The sequence below is a fragment of the Cajanus cajan genome, chromosome 11, assembly GCF_000230855.2.
Source record: "Cajanus cajan strain Asha chromosome 11, NIPB_CcT2T_4, whole genome shotgun sequence".
NCBI classification, from domain to species: domain Eukaryota; kingdom Viridiplantae; phylum Streptophyta; class Magnoliopsida; order Fabales; family Fabaceae; genus Cajanus; species Cajanus cajan.
The window spans coordinates 610,121-625,761 of record NC_138527.1 but is presented as its reverse complement, the minus strand read 5'-3'; the positions used below and the strand labels follow the sequence as shown (position 1 = coordinate 625,761).

The 15,641-nt window shown below is 33.5% G+C and overlaps 1 protein-coding gene across 2 annotated transcripts; it reads left to right on the top strand.

Moving 5' to 3' along the window:
• The first annotated feature begins 13,038 nt into the window (after positions 1–13,038).
• Positions 13,039–15,376, top strand: LOC145953060 (GTP-binding nuclear protein Ran-3). Of its 2 annotated transcripts, none has more exons than XM_083066642.1 (8): positions 13,039–13,267; positions 13,357–13,426; positions 13,535–13,591; positions 13,693–13,810; positions 14,136–14,225; positions 14,335–14,514; positions 14,618–14,695; positions 15,165–15,376. In XM_083066642.1, the coding sequence occupies exons 1-8, from the start codon at positions 13,265–13,267 to the stop codon at positions 15,232–15,234; spliced, it is 666 nt and encodes a 221-aa protein (XP_082922768.1). In that variant the 5' UTR covers positions 13,039–13,264; the 3' UTR covers positions 15,235–15,376. The 2 variants fall into 2 exon arrangements, with proteins under 2 accessions (XP_082922768.1, XP_082922767.1); XM_083066641.1 differs by having other exon boundaries at positions 13,039–13,273.
• Positions 15,377–15,641: the final 265 nt, after the last annotated feature.

Genomic DNA, 15,641 nt, shown 5'->3' with positions numbered 1-15,641 from the left:
AAGAAATATATAATTTTTTCTTATAAATGATTTTATTATACATATGTATTTTAAATATAAAAAAAAAATATTAAAACTAATTTAGATATAGTTATTAAAAATATTTTTATAACTTAAATATCTCATGTTTATCAAAATTTAAAAAATGAAAAATAAAATAATTCATTCTAGATATGAATGTAGTTTTATGCAATATAATCATAATAGTATTGTGAGTGATTTTACCTTCACATGATTGATATGACACAAAATAAAAATTAGATAATAAAATATTTAAATTTCATGTTTTATCCATGAACATTTAAATATAAAAAATATTGGTTAAATTATATTTTTAATTTTTTTTATTTTTTTAGGATTTAATTTAGTCTCGTTATTTTTAAAAGATTTAATTTGATTTTTTAATTTTTAAAAAATGTTTAATATTGTCTCTCCATCCAAATTAAAACCAATGATGTTAATGAAATTAAGTGAAAAAAATAACATGGAACAATTTTTTTTAAAACAGTGTAAAAAATAATAGGATCAAATTATTAGGGAAACCTATTGGTTATGGGCTCATGAAGGAGAAAACTCCACATATTTGGAAATTACAGGGTGTATATGAGGATGTGGATAATGGATTCTTTATGGTTAAATTCAACCTTGAAGAGGACAAAGAACGTGCCCTTACAGGAGGATCATGATGATTTATGATCATTACTTGGTAGTAAACAAACTGGAGCTAGCCTTGAATTTGTCTCTTCAAATGCAAAGGTGGATAAGACTATGGTATAGATTCGCTTTCCAGGCCTTAATCTAGTCTACTATGATGAGAGTTTTTTATTGGTTATGACTGCAGCAATGGGAAAGCCAGTTAACGTATATTCAAATACTTTAAAGGTGAATTGAGGGCATTTTGCTCGCATTTGTGTTGAAATAGACCTCACACAACCGGTTGTTGGTAAAGTGTGTTCGACATTGGTATAAGGTGCAATATGAAGGCCTCCACATCATATGCACCAAGTGTGGTTTTATGGACATATGACACATAACTGTGGTTCTGATTCTCTCATAAATGTTCAACCAAAGACAAGCCAGAAAGAAGTTATCACAAAGGAAGGAGGCAATAAGAGCGTACCGGTGGTGGATGACGGAGAAGCACCATTGCGACCATTGAGCTGAGTGATGGAGGTGAGTAGGAGAAGTGATGAACAAGCTCCTCCTAAGCTCCTCCTAGGCACGGATCCTCTTCAATGGAGATGGAACTAAGTTGTTGAACTCCTTGAACGAAGTTCTCCAGCTGAAGACAAGGTCAAGACCTTGAAGGAAGCATCCAAGCTCAAGAACTCAAGGGATTGCACACTTCAAAGTGAAGGAAACTAGGGTTTTCCTAAGAAACTATGAAGGCACTCTCTATAGCTCTCTCTTGGGGATTTCGGTGACTTTCGAAATGGCTGAAGTAAATTCAGATTATCATATATTCAAAAAGTGTCTTACAAAGGAGGGAAGTGTTACATATATAGGAGAGAGACTAGGCTAAAGTTGGCGGCAACTTAGGCTAGCAAAGTTGGCGCCAAGTTTGAATTTCAAATTTGAATTTGAAATTCAAACTTTGGCTTCCTACAAGCTTAAACCGGTTGCTACCTTCATTTAGGTATCATTTAGGAGTGATTTGGAGTGAATTTGAAGCTCACATGGCCGGATCCACCCCATGCCATCCATGTGACTCAAATTCAATTCAAATTACTTCTAAATAATACTTAAATGAAACCTATTTCTCCTATTAATGTATACTTCATATAATCCTATGCTATTGACCGAAATACATTGGTCCAATGAATAGGAAAAATTATAAGAAGAAGAATGAGCCCAATATTGGGTATCAAAAGCCCAAAGCCCAAGAAGCCCAAAATTAAGCCCAAGACACCTAAACCCTAATCTATGGTCAAAATACAAGACCAACATCAAAGTAAATTCCTATACTAAGAAAATACAATTAATCATGGTGTTTAATCAATCAAAGCCCAAGTGAGAAGCACCCTAGGCCCACCAAGCCCATTGGGCCCACTAAGCTCTGAAGCAGTCAAATCTTCAAGTAACCTCCTGGCCATGGCTTTAGTGGTTGGGCCTTTAGCCCATGCTCTTCCATCACTGAGTTACACCAGACATCATCAATAATGCGAAAAAATTCAAGGGATTCAGGTATGGAGAATAAAATATCGGATTTTGTGGAGACAAATTTGCATGGTGATTAGATGACAATTACACGTAAGAAAACACTTGAATAATGTGGGGTTTAAAAAAGGATTTGGGATGGCCAGATGTGGGCCCATTTGGCGAGAAGATTGGATATAACCAAAAAAGGCAAATGATATACACATCTCCATTTCTTTATAAATACATTTAAAAAAAAACATATTAAACTTTTAAATTATCTTTAATATTTTTTTAATTTATAATTTTTCAAATTCACACTTTTTTCTTATCGTTTTTTTTTGCACCTCGTTTCTTTTTCTTTACTTTTTTTCTCCGCACTTCCTTACCTCCCTTTCCCTTTTCAATTTTTGCATTATTCTCTTTTCTTTTTTGTTTTGTTATAAGTTGTAAGCGCGGGTTTAGTGTCAAAGGAAAATGTGTCAAACCATATACATTTTTTCCTTCAAGTAATTCTTCTCACTATTTGTTTCAAAAAGTACTTTCCGGAATAATAAAACTTTTGTTCCGGAAAGTACATTTAAGAATAATAAATTTTTTATTCTAGAAAGTATTTTTCAGAAGTGTGCTTGTTACATAATTTTGGAAAATATTTTCCGCAATACTAAATTTAATGTTCTGGAAAGAACTTTCCGAAATTATATAAGAAACACACTTTCGGAAAATGCTTTCCGGAACAATAATTTTACTATTCTGGAAAATATTTTTCGGAATGCTAAAATTAACGTTTCAATCAACTAAATCATATTTAGTTAGAAGGATATTTTAGGATTTTTTATTTTATTTTAAAAGATTGGAGGTGTATTTATAAAAGATAGGAGGTGTATATATCATCACCCAACCAAAAAAGGAGAAGCAGCGAAGTTAGATTGGACTCAACGGTGGGCTAACATATTCCAAGAAATTTCGTGCCAATCATGCAAAGGCTCATCATATATGCACCACCTTTTTATTATAAGTACACCTCCTTTTTTATTTTTTAGAATAACTAATTTTTTATCTTATATTTTTAATTTTACTTATTTATTGTTTAATTTATAATTTTCTCCTTGTTTTTTTTATGTTCATGATATTTCAAGAATTTATTTTTATTAAAAAAAGAAAAAAATGTGTACTTTTATATATATAGAATTTATTTTTATTAAAAAAAGAAAAAAATGTGTACTTTTATATATATCATGAGTCAAACAGAGAAAGATAAAGATGTACATAAAAAAATACTAAATTTGAACATTAGATGTCTAAAATTAAAAAATAAAAAATTAAATATATTTTAAGTTTTTTTTTAAAGGTGTACTTATCATAGAATGGAGGTGTATATATCATACGCCTTATGCAAATAATAGCTAATACTAGTATTGGCAAAGAAAAATTCTGCTTTGGAGCCCAAACATAATTAAATCAAGAGCTTGTGAATATGTTGACTAGAGGGGAAGCTTATAGTAATCCCTCCAAATATTCCAAGGCACATGCAAAGGAATTGGAGGCTATTCAAACACAATGATTAATATCATTGTATCAAATTATGTTTCATGTCATTTATTTTATGATGAAGTCATTTAGATGTCTCTATTCTCTCTTGGAACATCATGGGAGCTCTAAATAAACGTGCCAAAAGGCATATGGCGGACTTAATTAGAAGATTTCAACCAACATTCATTTTTCTAATGGAAACCCATGTTCAATTTTCCCTAGTTTTGAAATATTGGTCGGCACTACATTGGTATCCTCTTCACATTATTAAAACCCAAGGTCATTTTGGTGGCCTTTGGATACTTCAAAAGGATGGCTGCAGTTTCATTTCAAATGTCTTAAGTGTGGATAGGTATTCTATTAAATTCACCTTAGAAAGGAATGGGTATGCTTGGACTTGTACAGGTATTTATGCAAGTCCAAATTCTTTAAAGAGAAGAGATCTGTGGACTCATATTTGCTCTCTTAAGAATATTATCATAGGGCCCTGGCTTGTTATGGGTGACTTTAATGAAATAGTGCTCCCAAATGATCAGAAAGGAGGCATTTTCCATCACAAGAGTCAAAAGGGCAGAAAATTTAATTCAAGTTATGGAGGATTGCAATTTTGTGGACCTCTGTACTACAAGAGGATGCTTCACGCGGCACAAATCTTGCCAAGGACAAAGACCTATAGCAAAAAATCTTGATAGGGGAATGACTAATCTTGCTTGATGCTTAGCTTTCCCTGAAGGGTTTGTCGAGGTGTTATGTCGTATGCATTCTGACCATAATCCAATCCTTTTAAGATGTGGGGGTTGTCACTAGGTTAGAGGCTAATGCTCTTTTTGTTTCGAAGCTACTTGGATCATGCATGAACATTATGCAAACTTGGTGGAAAATGCATGGAATGGTGAGGTAGAGTAGTTAAAGCACTAGAGTAGGTTAAACAAGACTCAATAAGTTTTAATAAAGAAGTTTTTGGAAGCCTTTTCAAGAGGAAAGAGTAATTGAGTCTCGACTTAAGGGTATCCAACATGCATTAGAGAGGACTAATTCTGTTAGACTCATATTATTGAAATGTGATCTCCAACATGAGTACAATCACATTTTATACATGCATTGGTACCAAAAATCATGTGAGCAATGGGTTAAACTTGGTAATAAAAATACTGAGTTTTTCCATGCTCAAACGATCATTAGGAGGAAGTGGAATAAAGTTCGCGGTATCACACTTCCTAATGGCGTTTGGTGTATGGAGGATGAAATTCTTCAAGATGAAGCACATAAGTTCTTTTATGATTTATTTTGCTCTTCCTTTACAAATGCTCACTTTTCTCTTAATATCTCCCTTTGCCCAAAAATGGAGGAGGAAGATTGTCTCTTACTCACTAAAGATGAAGTCTCCAAAGCACTAAATGCAATGAAACCTTTCAAAGCTCTTGGCCAAGATGGTTTTCAGGTAATCTTATTTAAACAATATTGGCATCTTGTTGGGGATGATATTTGTACTCTCGTTAAAGATGTTTTTGCTATCAGTTTCTTTGATTCATCTATATTAGAGACCCTTATATAGGGATGGAAAAAATAACCGCAGCCGCGGGTATCTGTGGGTAAAACCCGTTACGGATAATAAATGGATAGGTTAATTGGATACCCGCAGATAATGGGGACAAATAATTTTTTACCCGTTTATAAACGGGGCGGGGGTGGGTATGATGATATCCATACCCGCAGGTACCCGTTTAATAATATTTTTTAAATATCCTAATTATCCTTGTACCACATAACCCTAAAACTATACTATCTCATCTTATTTTCTTACAAAAGTGATGTTGATGAAGTTACCAACATGTGTTAAGCATGTTATAGAATTATGTTGGATGTAATTTGATTGATTTTCTAGCTTTGATTGGACCAATAAAATTTATGTATTGTAAGTTATTTACTTTCATTTGAAATTATGAGATTGAATTATTGTAGCTTTGTGATGAGACTTTAACTTACTTGTGAGATTAATGTATATTAAGTTATTAATTATCTTGCATTTTTATTATTATTTCAATAAAATTAACGTTAAATACAAGTTCAAAATTAACGATGAATTTTTATTTTTTAATATTTTAATGACATTAAATATAAACTTAAAATTATTTATAATATAATTTTTTTTAATTTATTAAAAGATTTATAAATATCCATGGATATCCATGGATATCCGTGGGTATTTAAGAAATTCATGGATACCCGCTTAATGGATACCCGTGTGGATATGGAGTGGATATGGGGCCAATTTTCATTTGGCGGGGCGGGGGCGGGTTTACTATTACCCGCCCCCACGGGCCCCATTGCCATCCCTACCCTTATAGCCCTTATTCCTAAAGAGGATAACCTGAGAAGCTTAAAGGAATTTAGACCAATAAGTCTTTGCAATACAATATATAAGATAATCTCCAAGGTTCTTGTAAATAGATTTCATCCAATACTAAGTAAACTCATTGGCCCAACCCAAAGTAGCTTTCTACCGGGAAGAGGTTCTATGGATAATGCTCTAGTGCTTCAAGAGATTATTCACAATATATAAATACAATAAAAAGAAAGGGGAGGTTATTTACGAGCTAGATTTAGAAAAAGCTTATGATAAGGTGGCTTGGCCTTTCTTGGAAAACTATTTACAAGATTTTGGATTCCCTGCTATGATTGTGAATTTAATCATGCACTGTGTAACTTCCTCAACTTTCTCTCTAATTTGGAATGGAAAAAGATTACCAAATTTCACTCCAACTAGAGGGCTGAGGCAAGGAGATCCCCTATAACATTATCTATTTGTGATCTATATGGAAAATTTGTCCTTGGCTATCATGGAAAAAGTAAATTATAGGGGATTGGAAACCTGCGAAAGTGACTTCCAATGGCCTCCCTTTATCACATTTATTTTTTGCTGATGACATCCTTATTTTCCAAAAGGCAACTAACGCTCAAGCTAGATTGTTAAAGGATGTGTTGATGGAATCATGCCAAAGAGGCGAAGAGGTGACATTTTGAAGGAACCAAGATGAATGGGTTAGATATGAAGATTTGGGCTAGTCAAGGCCGAATGGGCCCGATGAGCATGGAAGGCCCAAGTTGAGCTTCACATGGGCCATATCTTGACATAGCCATTTTTCTTATATTTTGTATATATTATATTAGTATAGGTTTCATATATTTTGGTCTTGTATTTTGGACCACATAGTGTAGCATTTTGGGCCATAGGCCTTTGGGTTTTTTGGTACCCAATATTGGACTCATTTTCATTCTTGTAATTTTTTCTTTCCATTGTATTTGGTTGGCCATTGTATTTAGGCCATTAGCATAGGAATTTAAAGGGACTAAGTATTAGACATGGATCATAGAAATCTAATTACATTTAGGAGTAATTAGAGTTTCATTTGAGTCACATGGTTCGTGCCAAAGGTGGCTGCACATGTGAACACTTAAATGAACCCTAAATTAGCTCTAAATGCAATTAAGATTCTAGAAAGGGTGGCTGCACATGGGGGAGGCAAGTGGACGTCCAAATTTGAATTCAAAATTGGCGCCACTTGTAGCACATGGAGTTGGCGCCATTTTACATGGATCTGTGGCCTATATATTCTAGTTCTCTTCACTCTTGTAAACACTTTGATGCATATATGAGATTTCTGAATTTTCAGCTAAGTCTCGCCCTTCAAAGTCTCGCTCAAAAGCTCATAGCCTTAGCCTTAGGAAACCTTCATTCTAAGCCTTGGTCGTGAGCAAACTTTTGAATCTCTAGCTAGAATACTTCCTTCTTAGCTTAGGGAAACCGAGTCATTCTTCTCTCCATTCATCTTTCATTCCGTGTTCATCAATCAAGGAAGAAGATCCGAGCTATTGGAGAAGGAAAGGGAAGAACAAGTTTCACTTCACCTACCTATTTCCATCATGTGTTAGATAAATTTAGTGGAGTATCTGGGCTTAATGTTAACACGACAAAATCTCAAGCTTTCTTCTCTTTAGGTGTCACAAGGAGAAAACATAATAAGATGCATTATGTTACTAATATTTGAACCACTACTTCATTAGGAAAGTACCTTGGCTTCCCTACTTGGAATGGATGTGTTAATAACGTTTACTTCATCTTAATACTTTACAAGCTCCAAACTAGGATGGTAACTTGGAAGACCAAGTTGTTAAACAAAGTTAGACATTTAACTTCAACATTTTCTATGCTAAATACCATTCCATCTTACTACATGCAAATTAATTGGTTACCAGATGGTATTTATGGACTCATTAATAAAATTGTGAGGAATTTTGTTTGGAAAGATAGTCATAACAAAGGGATTAATCTTATAGCCTGAGATAAACTTACAGTTCCAAAAAGAATGGGAGGTTTAAGTCTACATAAGGCTAGGGACATGAATATCGTGTTACTTGATAAGACTGTGGGATTTGCATTGTCAAAACAAAAAGTTGTGGGTAGATGTAATGTCTACAAAGTACCTTAAGAGAAAATCCATTTTGAACATTTCGAAGGGAAAAAGATCCTTTACGTGGAGGTCAATATGTAAAGCGACTCAGGAATTGAAGGATGGTTTCGTTTACCACATTGGCAATAAGGCTAGCTCCTTTTGGTGTGTTGACTGGTCAGGTTTGGGACCTATTTGCACTATGGTGGATTACATGCATATTGTGGACTCAAATAAGAGGGTATTAGATGTGTTTGTTAATAACCAATGGGGTTTATCTCAATTATCCAATCTTATCCCAGACCATGTGGTAAATGAGTTACAAGGAAGGATATGCCATTTAAATAACAACATACTCGATGCTTGTGTTTGGGACAGTCCAAATGGTAGGTACACTGTTAAGAAGGGATATAACTGGCTCATTGCTGATAGAAATGCAATTCAGAATGCAAATGATATGTCTTGGTCTTGGTTATGGAAGGCAAAGATTCCAGAAAATGTAAAGTTTTTGTTGTGTTTAGCTTGTCACCACTCAGTTCCCAGTAGAGAGATTCTTCATCAGAGGTATGTTTAATTAGTTTTTTTCCTCGTTGCACTTAGGGATGAGAGAATTTTTTATACATTGTAAGGGATTAAAGCTTTTCACAGTCCTTCTAGGCCGCCTTTGGTTATATTTAGCCATAGTTCTTTGATGAAATGGATAAGAATTGGTATTGAAGGGAGCAATTCACATGTTTTTTGTGCAATAGTTTGGTGGGCTTGGAGATCCCGAAATGGACATATCTTTGCCAATGAAAACCCCTCTCTGTTTAAAACCAGATGTCTTATCCAACAAATGACGAAAACAATCTTTATTTGCTTTCATGCTTTAACAATAGGTATTTCTACTCCAACGGAGCATTGGGTTCGTTGGCACTCATTCCAAGATGAAACTATGCTATTGAATGTGGATGGTAGTTGTAGTGGCAACCTTGGTCAAGTTGGCTATGGTGGCATCATGCATAATGCAACTGGTGAATGGAAATTTAGATTCATAGGTTCCTTGGATATTTCAACCAACATGCATGTTGAACTGATGGCTATATTCTATGGTTTTTTTTTAGCTTGGGAGAGAGGATTTAGAACTGTCTGTTGCTACACAGGTTCACTACAATCAATTGTGCTCATCAACCGATAACTTCCTTCTTCTCATATTCATGTTGTAGTATGTGAGTCTATCAAGGGGCTTCTTCAAAGAGTGTGGATTGTTCATATTAACCACACTCTCCTCGAAAGGAATGTGTGTGTCGATATATTAGGTAAGATGGGGTCTACTCTCATTGATTTGATTCAAACATGCATTTCTACTCTGATAAGACAAACTTTTGACAAAACACAAGTCTTTAAATAAAAAATATATTGCTTATGCATTTCAAAAGCAATCTTTTGTCTATGAGAAATTTTTTTTAGATCTACTTTAATAACTTTTTTCTTTTAAAAAATGTGGTTATCATCATAAAAAAAGGGAGATTGTTAAGTCAAAAGATAATGTTAGACCCCTTAGTTATAAAGTTTTAATGATAACAAAAAACAATCATTTTGTTTGAAAATGTTTTTAAACCATACAATAAGACGAATGCTCCGTAAAAGATGAATGCACTAAGATGATCCGTTATCTTGACATAACTATCTAATAAATAAAATACTTCATCTGTAAGACAACACAAGGTGGTGAGGCAGCGACACAAGGAAACAATGTGAGGTAGAGACACGAGTGGCAATGCAAGGTAGAGTTTAAGTTATAATATCATAGTACCTATGCCCACTAAATTTTGCGGGTTTATACCTATTTCGTACCCATCCCCATATAAGTAAGTATTTGCCTGCTCCCGCTTGTAGGTATTTTTGCAAGTGTCTGTAGGTCTAAGTCTATTTTTCCATCCCTACTAAAAATGATATTCATTATTTATGTAAAAGACCCTACACTTAATTGTACCACGTCATGATAGTAAGACAAAACTACAATGTTAGTTTGCCCAGTTTTAACTTTGTATTATTACTTTGAGCCTAGAGAGACTTGACTGTAAAAGAATATTTTTTGTTAAAACCTAAAGAGGTTTTGTATCAAAAGAATACTTTGTTGTTAAAGCTTGGAGATGCTTTGTGTTAAAAGCATACCTAGATAGTTACTTGAAGAGACAAGTCAAATAATAATTAGGTTTGAGTTAGAAGTGACTTGGATAAAGAATACTTGTATTTTTGTATAAGATGGTAGAACTTGATACAGTTGGATCAAGAATTGGATATAGTCTCGATAATAAAGATGAACTAATATAAAAATCTCCTGTGTTCAGTTTCTTAACTTTTTGTCTGCACTTCTTCATAAATACTATTGCACTATTTATGAAAAGTGTGAGTTTTTTTTTATTGATACTATTCAATCTCTGTTTCTAGTGTCTTTCTTTTCTCCACAAACATAGATACCATGACAGTAGGGGGTTAATTCAATTAAAAATACTTCTTAGGTTAATTTGCCTTTTATGAGATTTTAGTAAAATATTTAATGAAATGATTAGATAGATAGGAACTCATGGAGTGAATCGTAATCTTAGAATATATTTTAATTAATTATCAAAGTCAAATTTTTTATCTTGCTATTAAGTTTTTCTTATATTATCGTTATCTTTTATAGAAAAAAGAAAGATACTAGAAGGGAATTGAGTAGTGTCAATCAAAAACTCTACTTTTTGAAACAACGAGTTAGTATCTTAAACCTTAAGAGTGTAGATAGAAAGTCAATAGTAATGAACACATAATATTTTTATATTGGTTCGTTTCAACTATTGAGACTATGTTCATTTTTTGATTAACTTGATCAAGTTCCACTATCTTTTAAAAAGATACAAGTATTCTTTCACAAACCACTTTTGGCTCAACCTAAGTATTCTTTGACTTTCCATTTCAAGCAACTACCCAAGTATTTTTGAACAATAAGGCCTCTTTAGGCTTTAACAACCAAGTATATTTTTAAAACAAAACCTTTCTAAGCTTCAACTACCAAGTATTCTTTACAACAAATCCTCTCTAGGCTCAACTATCAAGTATTCTTTACAACAACCTCTCTAGGCTTCAACTGCCAAGTATTCTTTACAATAAAGCTTTTACAAGCTTCAAATACTAAGTATTCTTTACAATAAGACCTTTTTAGGCTTCAACTACCAAGTATTCTTTATAACAAAGCCTATTCAAGCTTCAAGCAATAACACAAAGTTAAATATGAGAAATCACTTGTTGTTTGATCTTATTATCAAGACATGATACAACCAAATTAAGTACATAGCTTTTTATAGAAAGAATAAATATGAATTTTTACAATGATCATTTTATCTTCTTTCTAAGTCTTTAAGCTTTTTTATATAGGTGTTTCATGAAGATGATCATTGCAAATCCTTGAGCTTGTTTCATTGTCTTCGTCACCTTTATGGTACCAAGCGAAAATAATTGTTGCTTGTGTCAGTCAAAAATGATTTTTTTTACATTCCAATTATTTTGAGAGATTTGTTTGTCATTTTTTATGACACAAAACATGCCTTCATTCCTTTTTGAAGTGTGAGTACCAAAAAATATTTTTATTATATGATATATATTAAATGCATTTATCTTATAGACAAAATAGTTCGTCTGGGAGACTACACGTCATCATAACTAATCGTATATTCTGTGAAAAATGTGATCTTATAGTATGATACATATTAAATGCATATAAATTCGTCTTATAGTATGACCTAAAAAACTTTTCTTTGAAAAATGTTTAAGTCTATTAACATTAAAACTGATACCCTAAGGAATTCAAGATTATTTTTTGATTTAACAATGGATCACTTAGGGTATTAGATTTAATGTTAACATCTTTTATTTTATCAATTGTCAAAATACACCTGTATCTAATTTAGATTAATTAATGATGATTAAGCAATCAATATGCGATCCCTCTAGATCAATATTTTTATTACTTAACGACAATACATACACTTGCAAATTTTGCATATCAAGTTACTTGAGTTTTTTTGGGAGTAGGTTCTTTGAAGGATTCACTCTTAGAGTTTTTTGGGCTCAAATCATCACCCTCAAAAGAAGAAATTTGAGGTTTTTCTATATTTTGAAATAATAAAGAAAATGGTTAAAGTAAGGGAATGAAAAAAATAAAGTAAATTGAATAATTATAAAATAAAATTACATTCATCGAAGATTTCAGAGTATTCCTTATTAATCTTGGTGAATAAATCCTCATTTGTTGACATAAAATCTTTATGAAAAGATTTGGTGTCAGAAGCATTTAATATGGAGATTTTACTATAAAAAAATGTGTAGGAGAAGTTAGGGTAAGATTGAAAAAATATAAAATGACAGAAGAAATTGTTATAAAAAATACTTGTTCTCATGAAAATTGAGATAAATAATTTTTAGAAAGCATATGTTATTCGCAAATTTTTTACCTACTCACTAAAAAAAAAATTGAAGGAAGGTTACTCAAAAAGCTAAAAGGGAAGGTTCAAGAATCTAGGGTGGTAAAAGATAAAATTTTTTATTATATTAAAAATTTGGTAGTTAGGGCAATTATTTTCGATGTTTAGGAGTTATTAAGATTGTTGTGTATGATGTATGTTGAATAGTTGCTGTAATATTTTTCTTTCAATACTCGTATTGAGGTCTTGAATTGATTAAGGGTTAGAAAGTCTTCACATAAACTTATTATGTGCATCATTGAACCAATTCTCACGGCTTCCAGTTTTAAGGAATATTTGTATGTATTTTTGTACCACTTTTCTTTTTCTTTTAGTAAATAAAAAATAGAGAAAAATCATTTAAGCAATTGTAAAAAATATAAAAATAAAAATTGATACAGAATATGTTGATCCAAGTGGGGGTTGGGCCGAGCCTAGTTCCAGATTCAAAATTGAAAGTGAGCGTAATCAAAGGGCGGAGAGCCGAGGTGCATTAGCGTTAGGTTAACGCTTTCATTCAAAACGCCGAGCTTCACACCCTTCCAAGTTCCAATATAAACCCTCGCTTGCTTCTGTACTCTCTCCTACACTCGTACTCCTTCTCTCAGATCATTTGCTATTCTCTTCAAACCAACGCAGCATCGCTATACTCTCCATTTCATGGTAATGGTACGCTCCTTTCAATTTCACACTTGCTTTTCATTTCTATTTAGGCGTTCGATTCGATTTACTAATTATCTTTTGCGTCTTAGGCTTTGCCCAATCAGCAAACCGTGGATTACCCCAGTTTCAAACTCGTAATCGTCGGTGATGGTGGCACAGGTCATCTTTTCTTCTTTTTGAATTTTTCATCAATGGTTATGTCAATTGCGTGACGATCTAGGTTATACCAAGGCATATGAGCTTTATTATTGTATTAAACATTCTCAGGAAAGACAACTTTTGTGAAGAGGCATCTCACTGGGGAATTCGAAAAGAAATATGAACGTAAGATTCTTTTTTAATTAAGGATATGATTGTGTGTCTAAATGCTCATCTTGTTGCACCTATGAATTTTTTTTCTTCTCGATACTGCTTGTCCAAAACAGCAACCATCGGCGTGGAAGTTCACCCATTGGACTTTTTCACAAACTGTGGAAAGATTCGATTCTACTGCTGGGATACTGCTGGACAGGAGAAGTTTGGTGGCCTCAGAGATGGATATTAGTAAGTCATTTGGTCTCAGTTTTTTGCTTAAGAGACTGCGTTTGTTATGAACACACTTAACACGGGTTTCAATCTCAACTATTGTTGCACGGTATTAAGATGTATAATTCGTTACTTGTAAACAAAAATTATAGCCGTTTGATTCCTTGGGTTTTATTTGCATCAGAGTTGGTTTGTTAGATAACTAGACATTCTAGAATTTCATGACTGCTATGAATTATTTTCTTTGTTCCACCAGAAATTCTGCCCGAGTAACTTTCAACTTTCCTTATGTCTCCAGTCTGATCTTTATCTAATTATAGTAATATTGTGTTATATATTGCAGTATCCATGGGCAATGTGCAATTATCATGTTTGATGTTACTGCTCGTCTAACGTACAAAAATGTCCCAACGTGGCATCGTGATCTCTGTCGGTTCGTACATGAACTCCTTGTAGCATTTTTTGTTATTGTCTCCCATTATTTGGCTGTATGTTGTTTATATTGACATCATGGGTAATATCTGCCCAACGGATTTTTTCAGGGTCTGTGAGAATATCCCGATTGTTCTCTGCGGTAACAAGGTTGATGTCAAGAACAGGCAAGTGAAGGCAAAGCAGGTTACTTTCCACAGGAAGAAGAATTTGCAGTACTATGAGATATCTGCTAAGAGCAACTACAACTTTGAAAAGCCTTTCCTGTATTTGGCCAGGAAACTTGCAGGGTAGCGCCACTAGTTTCTACTGCATAATTTATGCACAAGTCAGAACACATCAAACTTCTAAAAAGGACATTAACTTATTATTCTACTTGTGTCAATTTTGCAGCGATCCTAACTTGCACTTTGTAGAATCTCCTGCATTGGCTCCACCTGAAGTTCAAATTGATTTAGCTGCCCAACAACAGTAAGCTATCTTTTGAGAACTATATTGTTTTCTCCAATTCCATCAACCTTGTGCTTGATCTATGGCTGGCATGATAGGGAAAAACAGATTGTACTTTTGCAAAATTGTATTTGGAATTAAAAAATGCTTCTAAAAGTGAATTGTGACAATCCCTAATCATAGGGAGGTGAAGTAAATGGGAAGGAGATAAGTGATTTGGGGTGTAAGGAGAGGGAAGACCTTGTTTTTAATTAAGCATGTAGAATGAGAACTATTTCCCATACTCATTCTCACTACTTGGCAGTCTGTCAACTTAAACATCCAAACAAAGTGAATTAATTGACCCTCCATCCATCCCATTCATGTATATTGAAAAAAGCCCACACAACACAATGGGTGTTTCATGAAGGTCTTGAAGTCTTCTTGTTCTCATTTGATTGAAATTGTTCATTTTAGATTTCGTATATTTATGTGTTGGTGGTTTTTGCAGGCATGAAGCTGAGCTTGCTGCAGCTGCTAGTCAGCCCCTTCCTGACGATGATGATGACACTTTTGAGTAGAGGACTTGTGTGTTTGTGAACTGTCCTCTTGAGTGCTGGTATTTGTACGCTACTGTATGTGCTTTTTGGGGGTTGTATTGACATTTTTGGATGTGAATTCTATGATCTGAATTCAATCATTAATATATTTTATTTACATAAATTGAAATCTCCCTTAACTATAGATATCACCAGGGGCTTTAAATTATGCATTCCGCGAGTCTGATCTGTCTTGAAAAGACGAGGAATGGTTGTAAATGGTAAGTATCCCGCGATTCGTATCTTACTCTTACGGTACCATAAGAATCATGTGTATTGTGGCTTGAATTGAAAAAATTGCGATTATGAAAGAACTCGCACGATTAGGAAACAGCAGGTGGCATGTGACTTGACCCAGTCCAGGGTCATGTGCAACCTGATTTTGAAAA

What these genes read in the sequence shown, in the direction of transcription:
- LOC145953060 (XM_083066641.1), top strand. An exon ending in ATTCGAAAAGAAATATGAAC is followed by an intron (nt 13,592 to 13,692) that starts GTAAGATTCTTT and finishes TGTCCAAAACAG; the next exon opens with CAACCATCGGCGTGGAAGTT. An exon ending in TTGGCCAGGAAACTTGCAGG is followed by an intron (nt 14,515 to 14,617) that starts GTAGCGCCACTA and finishes TCAATTTTGCAG; the next exon opens with CGATCCTAACTTGCACTTTG.